Here is a 15,348-nt window from a genome sequence, read left to right as displayed (position 1 = left end):
TCATGAGGCCAGGCGAGGAGAAGCACCCCTTGACGTGAGTGATGTTGAGTTGGCCATGCCCACCAGTTCCATGCCCACCAAGCCACACCCACCAACTAAGCCACACCCACAGAACTGGTTGTTAAAAAATTTGAATCCCACCCCTGCCTGTAAGCCACTTAGAGACACATTGTAGGAGACATGGGTGTCATAAAAATGTAATAAATACAAAATAAGACATATTGTGATTGGTCTATGAGGCCTGACGTCTGGTTCACTCTGTGTATCTTAACCATAAAAACCAGCTGTGTTACTTTGGGCCAATTACTCTCTCTCTGCCCAACCCACCTCAGAGGATTGTTGTTATGAGGACTAAAGGAGGAGGAAGGTGTGTTGGTTGTGCTCGCTACCTTGACTTATTTGTAAAAACAATAAAGGGAAGATACAAGTAAATAAATAAATAACATGTAGGTTCTAGTTCTTTTATTTTTTTCCTTTTTTGCATACATTCTGAATTATGATTTGTGTAAAAAAAAATACTCAAAACTTACAGATGATGTTCCAGGCTCAGATATGACGCCACCACTGACATCATTTTCACAGCAGAATGGCTCCTTGCCACCTTTTCCCATATTAATATATGCCCATTTTTGCTCTAGCTCTAGGAAAAGGTCTCAACAGCATTAGTTTTCTAGTTTGTTTAGCTATCCATTTTTATATTTCTGAGGACAGCCTCATTGAAAGTCAGAATCACAAATTTCATTTCAGTTAATTTGCAGAAAAGCAGAGAGATTGGCAGTGAAGTCTGCAAAATAATAATAATAGTGGGTTAAAATCTTACTTTCCCAGAGAGGCTGAATCTAGCTGCCCATTTCAACCGCCGAGAATGACTCTTGGGTTTGCAAACTGCTATAGGTTATGCTACAGTGAGTTTGAGTAGCATATGGCTCAGCAAACAGTGGAAGCTCCGCTATTGTTTATTAATTAAATTATAATATGGTGATCTGGACACAGCTGTTTGGATTTTGTTGACTTGGGTTGAAAGTTTAAGCTTGTCATATACTATCAGTCACAATGTTATGGATAATTTCATAAATCTCCATGTAACCCAGGATCATAAGAGCTGTATTCCAATATTTTCTGGTGAATGACTGAGAAAAACTGTCTTAAATAAGCCCCTTCCTTCCTTCATTACCTTGTACTTTTCTTACAATAAGCTGTTTAGGAGTGGAGAAAGTTAGCAACCCTCCTCCTAGAAGAATTAAATAGTTTAGGAAATATTAAAAAAGCAGAATATTATATTTCCTTGGATGAGAAACTGAGAAACATGCTCTTGGAGACAGAAACCCTCCCCCAAAGCAGATGCTGAGCTGGGGCAGCTTTACAAATGCAGGTTTGGTCATCCATTATTGCCTGCAGCAAGGTCTGGCTCTGAACAAAGGCAGGGCAAAGCCATTCAGCCATAATAGGAATTGCCCTTCATTGCATTGCCCAGCAAGCTTCAACCAAGCCTGGGACTCAGATAGTCTACTAAGTTAGCTGTGGCCCTATAGCAACCAATAGAATACATGTTCTTGCCACAGAAACAGGAAGCTCAAGGGCAAGGCCCAAGAGAGGGTATAAATAACCCCCACTTTCCATTTCATGGACCTCAAATCCATGTAGTTCTGTTCACCAATAAACCATCTTTCCAATCAGCCTCCATGTTCCCAGTGTCTTTCTCCCCACTTGGAACTGAACCAGGTGGATATTTCTTCCAACAGGAGAAAGGAGACCCATATATTTTACTTATCACCCTAATCCTCATCAATCCATTATCCTTCAGCAAAACATTAACATTAATCAAGCAAAGACAAAGAAGATCTCCAGAACAGGGGAAGGCTGCTCATTTGATGCCTCTGAACTAAGAATCTTTGGCTCCTCCAAATTGTCAACTGAACGGGAAGATAAAGGGAAAGAAGAGGCTCAGAGCAACTAAAAGCCTCTGAAGAAGTATTTGAGCAATTGCATCCAACATTAATGTTGACCGAAGGCAGGTGCCTGTGTTTTATGACTTTTTATGGGCTGCCCAGAAAGTGGTTTCTTAGCCAGGGCTTCATCTGGGCCAAGTCTCAGCTTTGACCATCTGACAGTTAAGCAAGATGCCCCTAAGCAGATGCAGTGTACTTTTTAATATGTAAATAAATTGGTTGTTTATCATGCCAATTTTCTGGACAGGCTTGATCACCAGAAATCATTTAAAATCAACCCCAGCACTAAGGAGTTATAACTTCCTCCTCCCAGTTCTATAAACTTATAGCCTCTATTTCCTGCCAGGCCTTACTCCTCTCTGAAGCCATTATTCAATGGGCTTGGGTCTCCCTTTTTCCAACCCAGGGTCACTCAGGAGGAGATGAATCAAGAAGGGAAGTTCTATTGCTGGATGGAGAGGAAGAAAATAGCAAGCAAGGATGTCTTACTTAGGGCTCCCATCCATGTCCTAAAGTGAAAGCTTCTATAAACAATAGGGCATTATATTTCATCCAATTTGTTGGCAATGATTTATATCCTCCAGCTGGAAAAGATATGGGGATCTTGTGGCTCCGAAGGTTTTACTTAACTACAACTCCCAGCATCCTTCACTGTGGCCAAGATTGGCTGAAACTGCTGGTAATGACTGTCTGCAAAAATAGAGCAGTGTTTCTAAACCTCAGCAACTTTAAGATGCATGGACTTCAATTCATAGAATTACACAGCAAGCGTCTTCTCCGGGGAAAACAAGGAAGCTTCTTAATGTGGGACGAAGGAACTTCATTATATCTTGAACTTAGCTGAGAGGTGAGTAGAGATTCCTCTCACCAACTCTGTCCTATTTAACCTCCCACCCCACATACCTTTGAGCTAAAAAGGTCATAGAGACAGTGATGACATCACAAAATTGCCCCCAAGGCAAAAGAAAGGAGGCATAAATCCAGCAGATCTGGGCAGTAAATACTGAAGAACATACTCCATAACAAGCTCCATAAAGACAATCAGTGAGTCCTAGATTTTGGGGTGAGATATAGGGGATCTGGCTAGCTGAAATCATCTTAAATGACTACAAAAATGATCCTGTCTATCTATGTCTATAAGATCCGGTAAAGGAAAGGAAGCTTTAAAGAAAAAAGATGAGCAAAAGTCATGTTCTCCCATGCCCCCAATTTATCAACAGACCTTCCAAATTTTCTCTTCTCTTTTGATCTGGGCACCCAAAATCCTTGTCAAATAGTCCTTCATGCACATGCATGAACACCAATTAATTATTAAGTTTCATATATGAGTAAGAATTGATTATGAGGACTAGTTCAGTTTAATAAATTTGAATCTGCAGTGACACAAGCTAGTTAAAAAATAATATTGGATCATTCACTTCTATGGCTGTCTTTCCTGTCAAATAATAAATGTGCACAGGGGAATCATTCATAGATACGATATCACCCCTTTCATCCATCTAAATGGGAAATGCCTGATTATTGCAGTTACTTTTCTGTTTAATCAGGGAAATCGATATCCCTTATCTCTGGAACTTCCTGCCAAGAAATATAATTTAACTATTAATTGGGCATTGAATTGCATTTATTACAAGCTAATAAGATGCTGTGCTGAATTTTCAAAATATTGAATATGCTGCTGTTTTGAAAATTGTAGCTTTAAATTAAGAATATTAGAGTTTTGGGACAGCCAAAATCTGTTGAATCCTATGGTTTGCTTTTTTTGATTATCTGCTAGACACTTTAGGAAAGCACAGGTTGGAATGTGAGATATTAGGCCTAAAATAAACCAATAGTTATTTAGTTGGATAAATTAATTCAGTTACCAGTTTAAAGTATTTCCAAATAAGCCTGTGTGCCAGCTTTCTCCATCCTAGTCTTCTACAGAAATTCTGACATCGCCAACTTCTATCCCCTCAAACTAGTATTATCTTTGGAATGGGGGATTTTACATTCTGAGACATCTTAAGGCTCCAAGTTTGAAAGATCAAAGAGTAACATCATGGTCAATATGTTCCACCTTCATGTACCATTTATTTATTGAATTGGTGCCCAGCACCAATCTTCAACTAAGAAATGCCATTTTATGCAAAATACAAGACATGCATTCATGTGTAAAATATATATGTATATGTTTTATCACATTGTCAGAGATAAAATGCATTTTACTAATTAAATTTATATGACATCCACCTCACTACCCAGATTTAAAGTTAAACGTGTTTAAAAACACAATTGAAGAGTTTGGTCTGAATAAACATATTTTGTCTACTTTGAAAAAATGGAGAAAGAGCTAACCTTATTTCCTTTAGCAATAAGCTCAAAAACCTCAAGAGCAACTCTTAGGAAGCCTGTTTTGCCCATTCTTTCTAAATATCTTGAGAGTAGTAAGTTCAACAAGAGTCTCTTTGGGGGGATATTATATTGGAGCAGGCTCAAAAGAAAGAAAATTGCCTTTCAAAAATGTCATCTGTAATAACAGAGCACTGTATAATTCTTAGCCAAAATTTTGAATTTTGCTTAAAAACAGGCAGTTGGACAATATGAGCTATTTTAACAAGGGAGTTTTATGAAGCTTTTACAGTTTCCTGCAAGAGTCAAGCTGCAACTTTCTGGACAGCTGTTTCCAAACATTCAGGTAGATTTTCTGGTTAGCTATGGAATTTGAACTTGCAGTTATATAGCCATCCAACCACTCAACTCTGCAGGTTATTAACTCACAGAAAGTTCTGCTCTCACATTTTTCTATGCACAATGATGGTTTAGAATGAAGAAAGATGCTACGGTCCCGGCTGCCCAGTGTCTCAGTAGGAGACGATTATGGCAAAGGTCTTTTCGGCAGGGAAATGGGACCTTTGCAAGAACAGCTTCGCCATGGAGAATACGACCTACTCAAGTTTGCTCCCATGTTGGAAAGTGACTTTGTGCAGGTATGTCTAACAATGATGTTGATTGCCAGAGGTTTGTTAGTTTTGTCACTTGTCGCCAACCATACCTATAGAAAACATACTTTTTAAAATTAAGTTTCTGATAGCAGAACAAAGTAACTTGTAGCAAATTCTATATGTTCCAACAATGGAAGCAGAAAGAGCTTCTGAGTGGATAAGGATCATTCCCCAGATGGGAAATTCCAAACCATCCATTTGTTTCCCCCTCCCCCCATTTGCTCAGGTGCCTTTCCACTGGTTTTTACACTGGGACTACATTTTCTACCTAACATTTCATCAAAAAATGTATACATTTAGGGTGTTCACTCTGGGATACGAAGCAGAACTGGATCATAAAAACAAGACCCAGAGGAAACCAAATTCTTCTGTTATTGGTCTTTTTATTATATATATATTCAACCTACATTAATAAATATTTGTAAAATTATAAGGGAAATAAGGAATGACAATTTTTCCAAATAAGAAATACAGAGATTAAATTGATGGTATTCCTGGGACTTATCAGAGTTGATAACTGGCTGTGCACATATGTTCATGTTTTATTGGAAAGGGAAAAAAAGGGAAATCTAAACAGTAGTACAAGCAAAGGCAAAAAAAAAAAAAAACCTCTAAAAACAGATAATTTTGTACTTTTTCTCCTATGGGTTCTAGATAAAACACTTTATCTAGAAGGAAGATAAAGTGAGATAAAGAAGACTTTAGGTTGGCATTTTACATTATAGAGTTCTTGATAAAGGAACTATCCCAAATGTGCAGGAAAAAAAATCCAAGACATCCAGTAAAACAGCTGTTTCGGTGTTTTATCAGTGTGATCGTGGCATGTGGAAATTTAGCAGTGCAAAGTTGTCACTGTTGGCACCGGAATATGGTGATAAGAGCTGGAGCTGATTTATTATCTGCTTGACAGGCTGCAATTAAAGAGCAAGGAAGAGTAACAGGAAAATAAGTGGTGACTGTAGGATCACTCTTTTCCCCTCACAAATGAGAATGAGAAATTTTGAGCCTTCATGGTGCCTAAAATGGATCCAATGGTGTTTATCAGCCAAGAGCAGCATTCACAGCTGAAATGTGCTGATACTTCTTGATCCTGAAATCCTCCAACCAGTTATGTTGATAGCATTTAGGAAGTATCCCGTCCTTTCTTAAATGGGGCCCCAACTCTTATGCCACAGCTTCTGGAGAGGTGGAAGTTGAACAAATCATGCATATGCCTCTCTTTGCCCTCACTGCCACACATTCCAGAAAAAGCTGCATTTGTAGAATTTTTGCCGTCATGGAAACATGAGAAAATAATGAAATCTGCCAAATGGCAGTAAAATCAGTGAAGGCAGCTTTTTCGCCTCTAACAGCAGCCTTGATTTTAATAAATTAGCAAGTGAAGATATAATGATTTGGCTATAGTAATATTACTACCTGATAATAACCCAGAGAGCAAGTATCTAACAAAGGATAAGTAAGGGGGTCTATTTAAAACTGTAATCCTAGTCATGAAGAGCCAAAGTATTTTCTGCTTGTTTTAAGATAAATTTGAAGAGATGAGACTGAGTTAGATAGGGTGCTAGGTAACTAGGATTCAAATATTTAAAATTTGATTTGGTTTGTTTAATAGAAAACAGGTGAAACAGGTGATGGACTAGAAGAGGGTAAACTGTACCACTGTCACAGAGGCTGCTCAGATGCTTGCTCCTCAAATACATTGGAACTAGAGCTCCCATCCTCCTCATCAGCAGAGCCACTGGGGGCTGAAAATGATTGGAATTTGGTTCCCTGTGGAAGGGGGTCACTGGAGACTTACGTCCTTGCACCCCGTCTGTAAAGAAGCCTGAATGGATGGATGCACACAGCTTAAACTTCTGAATAGGAGGATCCATTGTTCTTATTTGATTCATCTAGAATCAAGAAATACTTACAAAATTAAAAACCTCAGCAATGTGGGAAGAAGGCGGAGCCTCCTCACTGACGGACCATAGATCACGACTCTCTGCGACTATGGTCCATGCTCTTTCATTGGAGAGCCCCGATTATTACGATTAGGGGCTGAAACTGCCTTGGAGGGGTGGTGGAGTAAGGGGAAGCCGCAAGCCAGGTTGAGAGGAACCGCATCTTCCCCCCTGGGCTTGGTCTTTTTTCCCCCAAAGACAACTGCAGCGGTGGTTTAAAATGGCCACCCCGAAGAGGAGGACTCAGCTGGATTAAGATTTGTGCAGGAGGGAAGAAAGAGGTGGATAACATCTGAACCGGGACAACTGGGCAATACAACTAAACAAAAGTACCCCGGGATTAAAGTAACATGGAATTTTTAAGAAAAGAAAAGTGAGCGGCGAAATTACAAAGGGACAGGGGGCAAAAAAGAAAATATTTTTGACAGCTAAGTGGGGCTTCAAACCAGGAAAGGAAGAAGCTGGAACTAAACATTTAACTAAATTGGACTAAAATATTTTGGGAATAAACAGGCATAAAATAAAGCTGGATTTAAGATTGTCAAAAAATAATAATAATAAAGATTACAAATTGGAGACTGGACTGTGCTGGAATATTGAGGTTTGAAAAACCCTAAATAAAAAAATAGGGGGAAAAGATGAAGACTTTGTATAATGGAGAGTGCCACCTTTTCACAAAAACTTGAGCTCAAACAAAAGGGAAAGCATCCTGTTTCTGAATGAACTTGTGTGGATATAACATTAAAGAAATATTGAAACAAAGCAAGAATCTTAGAAAGTGAAAGCAGAACCAGAATAAAGAAAAAAGCAAGGAAAGACTGACTGTGGGATTGACTGATGTTTTTGGTATAGACCCTGGAATAACTGAGAACTTGAAAGAAGAAAGAAGGAAAGTAAAAGTGTTTTTTTTTTGTCTGGACTTTAACGATCATAAAATAAGTGTGTAATGATGATATCTCTTTGGGAATTAAAAATGGAACTTGAAAATATGAGAGAATTACTACAGGAAAGAGGCAAATCACTTTGCTCTGTGTTAGAAAAAATGGAAATGGCGATTGAAGAACAAGAAGAGCTTCAGAGGAGGAGGAGTTGATTCAAGGAGAAGACATTTTAAATAGACAATTAACACAAAGAACACTACAAAGAAGTGGGGAAAGAAGGAAGGTTAAAAAGTTGAGATTTAAGAAGGCAATCAAAAGGGGGAATACCTGTGAAGTCAGGAAAGGCAGAAAGACCCAGCAGAAAAGGGGAAAGGAAGATATTAAGAAAGAGAGGGATATAAACTGGAATGAGAAAAGATATGGGGAAAAGAGGGGGAGGAGAAGCAGTAAGAAACACGAATGCATGTCTTGTATTATTGTAACTTCTTAAAAATAATGGTTTATTGGGAATCAAGATGAGGGAATAAAGGTATATTTTAATAATTGAGGTGTCACACTCAAAACAGTAAAAGGGGGGAAACCTATACTTTTTTTTTTTTAGTGTTAAAATTTGTATTAATCTAGAATTTATAAAAAGAATGTGTAATGGAAAGGGAATATGACAGATTAAAGAACCAACTAAATTAATACGTTAATATAGACTATTAAAAGCAAGGAGAGACATTGTTATTATTATTATTATTATTATTATTATTATTATTATTATTATTATTATTATTATTATTATTATTATTATTATTTTTGTTGTTGTTATTGTTAGGCAAACACATATTGTTTATCTTTATTTTTAAAATAAATATTAAAGGATTATATTTGAAATAATTGAAATGAAACAAAAAGATGTTTCGATTGAGATTAATGAAAGAGGCTAGAATTAATGTGTTTGTTTCTCTCCTTACTGAAAATTTGGAATGGAAAAGGTAATAATAGAATTAAGTATGAATGTATAATTGCTGTCATATTTGTATGTAAAGGTGATGACCCGGAAATATGTTGTCCACTAAAAAGAGATTTTTGTTTTTAATGTGAAAAACTGAACAAAATTTGTTTAAAAAAAAAACACCTCAGCAATGTGAAATCCTATTGAGGGTTATTTCCTCAGGGCACTTGAAATTCTGGAGGGAGGAGTCACCTGCTTACTTGCCTTCACAAAAGGGCTGCCTCTGCATTAATCTGACTTGTTCTCTGCAGATTAGCAAGCGAGGAGAAATGATTGACGTGCACAATCAAATTCAGACGATCACTGTTGCAGTAGCCTGCACAAGCCCCAGTACGCTGGTCCCCAATGTATTACTTCTGGCTCGTCCCCTCTTCCCCCATGAAGAACCTCCTCCAAAGTTTAAATTCTTCTTTCATCCCCGCTGCCCAGCTAAGAGATATGAGCTCACCAGGTGGGTTTAGTTTTTCTCTCTCAGACAGAGGCTGAGATGTCTCATCTTTCTCAGATCTTCTACTATAGATTGGCACCTCTTTTTATTGATCGGGCTTACGTACTTTCTGTAGAGTTAAGAATGAAATGGACAAGACAATGCCATTGGTCATTGAAATGTTGCATAGCAAAGGATGAGACCCTGGTCCAAGTCCAGGTTTATACCTAGACATGACTAAATAACTTTGGATCTGTCACTCTTTCTCCCATAACATTCCGGTGCCATTATGTTACATGGTCATAATAAACTTAGTGCCAGCTCTACATTTCAAACATTTTCTCTCTCTCATTTACTAGGGGATGATTTAATTATTTCATTGCATGAACTCAGAGAGAGATTGCAGAATATTTTATTAAAGATTGTTAAATTGCTTTAATTTAATGAAATATACCGAACGAAACAACAGCTTTCAAATAGTAACATTATTCACTGGTGTTCAAATAGCTGTAAATATAAACAAGTTGTCAACTATATTCCATGCCCCTCTTCTTTCTCCCTATCTTGCAGGCTTTTTCCTCTGTGTCTGGTTAGGATCTCAATCCACAATCCAGAGAAGAAGCAGCTACGATTCAAGCTGGCAAGCGGCCGTACCTTTTATCTGCAGCTCTGTTCCCAGCCTGGCACCCAAGAAGATCTCTTTGGCCTGTGGGTCAAGGTGGTCAATATGCTGCGACCACCTTCCGACTTGAGCATAAAATCTCACCGCAAGACCACACATGAAACCTCCAGGTCAAAGGTGTACTGTCTTTCTATTGCTAACTTCTATTTGTTTTCATATCATTAGTGGAATGGCATATTATGGAATAATGTATGCAAAGGGGACCATCCCAAGACATTGATAGAGGAAAGGGAAGGAACATAGAAAGCTGCTTTAGGAGGAGTCTTTCCCACACCAACTCAGGGTTATTATATGGCTTGGAAAGCATTCCAAAAATGATGCACAAGTAAGATTAAGCTCAGACCTCTCTGGTTCTTGTTTATTGTAGAGTCCAGCAGGATCCTTAAATGTGGAAGAAAAAGCGAGTGTACAGAGCGTATACTTAGCATCTGAAACTCCCAGCCTTATTCATGAAGAGGTTGCAAGCAGACAAAGTCTGATAATGTCCATGGAGAGCCTGCCAAGCTCCCAAGGGCCCAGCTGGTCTCCCATTGCCAGTGAAGAAAAGATATTTGACTTTGACAACTACCCACTGCCAGAAGGAAGGAGATCACCACGGCAGCCTTTTGAAAGACCGCCCAGTCGCAAGAGCCAAGGCAGTAGGAAGGAGAGGGCGGGAAGCACTGCTTCTTCAAACAGGTATCCAGTTTATTATGACCATATTTTTTTTGCCACCATGATCAGAAAAGGACTTGGATTTCATGTGGGGAGGTCAAAAGAACATGCTGCTTTTTGATAGGGGTTTAGCTCTAAACCATCAATCTATAGGGGCATGGAACAACTGTTAAAGCAAGTGAGATATCCTGATCAGTAGTGAAACCTAGGTCTTTCAGATGCTGCTCAGTGACAGCTCCCAGCCTTCAACCAGCATAGCCAAGACTGGGAGATGCTTCATGTTGACATTCAGCAGCATCTGGAAGGGTTTCTAATTTCTCCCTCTTGATAACTAGAACTGGAAAGATTTCACTTCATATTTCTTTTTCTTTTATAAAGTTTTACTAATTTTCTGCTATTACATTTAATTAGTGCTTAATAAACACTGTGTTGTCTAGGTGATTTGTTTGCTTAAAAATACAAATTACTGTATGTTCCTAATCTTTACCCCTTTCCCCCCATTGTTTCCACTGATTACATAAATTCCATGTTTGATAATATTCTGTATGTTCTTTCTGTTTAATCTTCAGTGTAAGCCTGTCCATTTCTGCACAGTCTAATATCTTAATTATCTCTTCATCTAGTAGTATTTCTCCATTTTTCCAATGCTGCACAAATACAATCCTTGCTGAAGTTAATGCATGATAAACAAAGTGTATATTAAATATTGCAAGTATTAACAGCAGTGATTTCACTTCACATTTCTATTCAGCTATGAAGTCCTCAATTGATATATGTTCTGGAAGTGTTCATCCACAGCTTCCATCATTTCTAGAAAATAATCGGAGGTATAACCTAACACACTGGAAGACACCTGTTGGGAAAGCTTACAGTAAAAAAAAAAAAGGGAATACAGTACATTTGAGTCATAAATCTAATTTATCTGCAGTTTGAACCAAGTATAGACTCTGATCAGATATATTAAAAAGTAGATTTTATTCTGTTTCCATCACAATGGCCAAGGGTAGCTATCAGCCTGACAAAATTGTACATCTCTGCCACAGTTGATGCAAGATAGGCTTTTGAGATTCTGCTTTCTATAGAAAGCACAATGAGTTGAGTAGCTACTTGGGGATCCGAATATCACAGTCCAGCACTGGAGGGCAAAGATTGGGAAGTCTGCAGCAAAGAGGAGCTTGGGTTCTTCAGTCCAATGTGATTAAAGGAGCAAAGCTTAAGGGATTTCTATGGAGAGTCTGAGGAGATTGAAAGAGTTTGTTCGGGATTGTTCTTTCAGGAAAGCCAGTAAGAGCAGCAGAACGAACAGAAAGAAATCACCCCGGAAAGGTAAGACAGGCTATCATCCAAATGTCCCTTCCCCTATGGCTGCTTATTCTTGAGGTGTGCTCCAGATAATAGCCAGTGTCATGCCTACATTATTCATTCCCCGAACAGTTGGCATTCTTGAGGGTGGTTCTTTTCCATGTTATTCCCTACCATGTGGCCCTGGGAGAACTAATTTTTGTAAAATAATCCAACTGCCAGTAATAGAAGGGGATGGAAAGGGAGATGTCTGTCTCTGCCCTCAGCACCTCATGGGAAGAAGCAGCAGCATTTTATTCTATGCATTTTATTTTATGAAGAAGCATTTTATTTTGTTCTCTTTGTGCAGACTCAGCCCGGAAATCCAGCAAGATCCTTTCCCTTATCAGTTTCTGCTCCTGGGGGAACCGGCGGAGAAGCAAATCCCGAGGCAAAGGAAAGAAACGCTGATCAAAAGGCAGATCTTCAGTGGAGGAGCCTCTTCTCCACCTCACAGTAATTAAAAAGAAAAACTGGTTTTCAATTGAGGTTGTTTTGCCAAGCAAAGGATGGTGGTAACAATGATTGTGGGAAGCAGGGAGTGTGGGAAGGGAATTAGGTCAAAAAGAGGCATGTTTGATAAAAGAGACCTTTCTCTTAGATTAGTTCTCTATTATGAGATTTCACTTCACACGCATAGAAATTTTACAGACCTCGGCTTTTAAGTTCAGCGTCTTGATTTTTTTTTTTTTTGCTATCTCATTAAGTCTGAATTCTGATAGCCACTGATGAACTTTGGACTTGTGAGGGATGAGGGAGGCCTACTCAGTAAGGAAAGTGATCCACTCAATTGGGAACACGGTTGCAACAAGAAAGGAATACCCATTTGCTCCATTATGTATTCCATCTACGAGATCCTTATTCTTCTCAAATTTACCTCTTCACACCAATGTCCCTTCTTGCATCCTAGTCTGCTCCAGAGTATAATCAACATTTGGTGTTTTATAGATGGCACTTCCCTCCAGCAAGATTAGCCAGGATGTTTAAATCCACTATTGACCTCATCCCATTCCTAAGAGCTCTGTAAGCGGCGTGCAAAAGTGCACAATCATGCCTACCAAACCTGTCCTATTGTCCCCATTTATTCGTACCTATTTCCTGTATTCATACTGTTGTGGAGCGGCGGTAGATACAAGGCAGAGCTTAACAGCAAAAGGCTTTATTCAGAGAATAAAGGGTTGCCGTGGCTGCCGGGCTAACAGGCAGTCAGCTGGCGGCAACAGCTGATGCCGTTCGACAGCCCCTTTTATAGCCGGCTGTCAAACGGCATCAACCAATGGGAGCAATCGGTGCTCCCGCCAGAAACACAGACCAGATAGGGAACTGTCGTCAGTCAGTGAATACAACACTCCTTTCCCCTGGCCAGGAGCATGCGTAGTTCTTTAGATAGGCCGGCCGCCTGCGTTGGCGGTTGGATCGTCTTAGCCCGGGTGGATTTTTAGCCAGGAAAGAGTCCTTCTTCTGGGTCGCGCTGGAGCCTGCAGGAGCCGGAGTTCCGTCGACGAGCGCCTCTGCCAGAGGGTCCGGCGGCAGTCCAGGTAGGCTCCTTCGCTCGGCTCGCCTTGGGAAAGTCTCTACACGCGGCGGGTAGACCGGTTCGCTCGGCGGGAAGGTCTCGGCTCTCCGCGGGTAGACCGGTTCACTCGGTGGGCAGGTCTCGGCTCTCGGCAGGTAGACCGGTTCACTCGGCTGGCAGCGTGGATCGCCGTCAGCCACTCTCCAACGCCTCCTCAGGTGGTTGATGTGCTGGCGCCAGGTACGACCATCGTCCAGGAGCACCCTGTAGGACTTAGGTCCTGTTATAGCCACAACTTGCCCTGGCCCCCATAAGGGATGGCCAGAGTAATTCCTTGCATAGACAAGGTCATGCTGGGTGAATTCCCTGGTCTGGCTGTCAGATGCCAAAGGGGTAACTGGGGTGTAATGGGGGTGCAGTCTATCCAGGGTGGTTCTAAGGCGTCTGCCCATTAGGAGTTCTGCAGGGGACTTATTGGTGGTGGTACAGGGGGTTGAGTGCTGGGTCAGTAGGTACCTGGAAAGTTTGGAGTGCCAGTTAATTGGGCCAAACATCTCCAGAGCCTCCTTTACTGACCTGACTGCCCTTTCAGCCATCCCGTTGCTAGCAGGGTGAAAGGGGGCTGTGAGGGCGTGCCTGATGCCCAGGTTGGCTGCAAAGATCTCAAATTCACATGAGGTGAACTGGGGGCCATTGTCGGATACAAGGGTGTCTGGGAGGCCATGGGTGACAAATAATCTAGTTAGGGCCTTTGTGATAGCCAGAGTGGTTGTGGAGGACAGCAGGGCCAAGTCTATCCACTTTGAGAACGAGTGCACAACGACTAGGAAAGTTTGCCCGTGCACAGGGCCTGCCAGATCAATGTGCAGCCAGGACCAAGGGGCCCCAGCATCTTCCTACCTGGTAGGAGTAGATGATGGTAGAGCTGGCCTGGTAGCCTGGCATGGTTGGCACGTGCTTACCCAGCTGGAAATCTGGGCATCCATGCCTGGCCACCACACGTAGCTGCGGGCCAGGGCCTTCATCCTGACGATGCCAGGGTTGCCCTTGTGCAGGACCTTTAAGACTGGCCCTTGTAGTTTAGCAGGGATGACAACCCTTGGCCCCCACAGCAAACAACCCTGTAGGGATGACAGCTCCTGCTGGCAAGTCTTGAAAGGCAGGAATTCAGGGGTGTAATGGATTGCTGGCCACCCCCTCCCCACCCAGTCCAGGACTTGGGCAATTACCTTGTCCCTTGAGGAGTGAGCAGCGATGTCATGGGCAGTAATGGGCAGGTTGAGATCGTTGACCTCGAAGATAGCGTGGATGGGTGCAGGATCTTCAACCGGAACAGGCAGAGGGCATCGACTGAGGGCATCTGCGTGGCATAGGTTCTTCCCCGGGCGATGAATCAGCATGTAAGAATAAGCAGCCAGGAATAGGGTCCATCTGGTCATCCTTGGGGATAGAACCTGTGGGGTTTGTTTGTCCCTAGACAAGAGGCCTAACAGTGGCTCGTGATCTGTTATTAGTTCGAAATGGTGCCCAAAAAGAAATTCATGAAAATTTTTAACAGCAGCAACTGCAGCCAAAGCCTCTTTGTCGATTTGGCTGTAGTTTCGCTCTGCTGCAGAGAAGGTCCTTGAAAAAAAGGCAATTGGTGCCTCAGAGCATTGGGGAGTCTGTGGCTCAGAACAGCCCCTACGCCAAAGGGGGAAGCGTCTGCAGCCAGGACTAAAGGTAGCTGCTGATTGAATTGAATTAATACTGCATTGGATGTGAGCAAGGACTTGACGGATTGGAAGGCATGGGCTTCCTTGGTCCCCAATGCCAGGGGGATTGTTTGTCCAAAAGTCTGTGCAGAGGTTCTGCTATGGAGGCTTTGTGTGCGGAATGCAGCGTAGAAATTTAGAAGCCCTAAGAAGGCTTGAAGTTCGGTCTTGTTGGAAGGTGTGGGTGCCTCGTGGATAGCCCTGACTTTGGACTCAA

At 41.2% G+C, this 15,348-nt stretch overlaps 1 protein-coding gene across 1 annotated transcript; it reads left to right on the top strand.

Annotated features, from left to right (window-relative positions):
* Positions 1-4,765: 4,765 nt before the first annotated feature.
* LOC113413486 (Golgi-associated RAB2 interactor protein 6-like) lies at positions 4,766-12,272 on the top strand. Its single transcript, XM_026669763.1, has 5 exons — positions 4,766-4,918; positions 9,009-9,208; positions 9,755-9,983; positions 10,234-10,504; positions 12,172-12,272. The coding sequence occupies exons 1-5, from the start codon at positions 4,766-4,768 to the stop codon at positions 12,270-12,272; spliced, it is 954 nt and encodes a 317-aa protein (XP_026525548.1).
* The last annotated feature ends 3,076 nt before the right edge of the window (positions 12,273-15,348 follow it).

Source organism: Notechis scutatus, chromosome Z (assembly GCF_049901735.1).
Source record: "Notechis scutatus isolate UNSWTSFEM ecotype Mainland chromosome Z, rNotScu1.2, whole genome shotgun sequence".
NCBI lineage: Eukaryota > Metazoa > Chordata > Lepidosauria > Squamata > Elapidae > Notechis > Notechis scutatus.
Note: the sequence above shows the minus strand (reverse complement) of the source record. Positions and strands in the feature narration are given on the sequence as shown.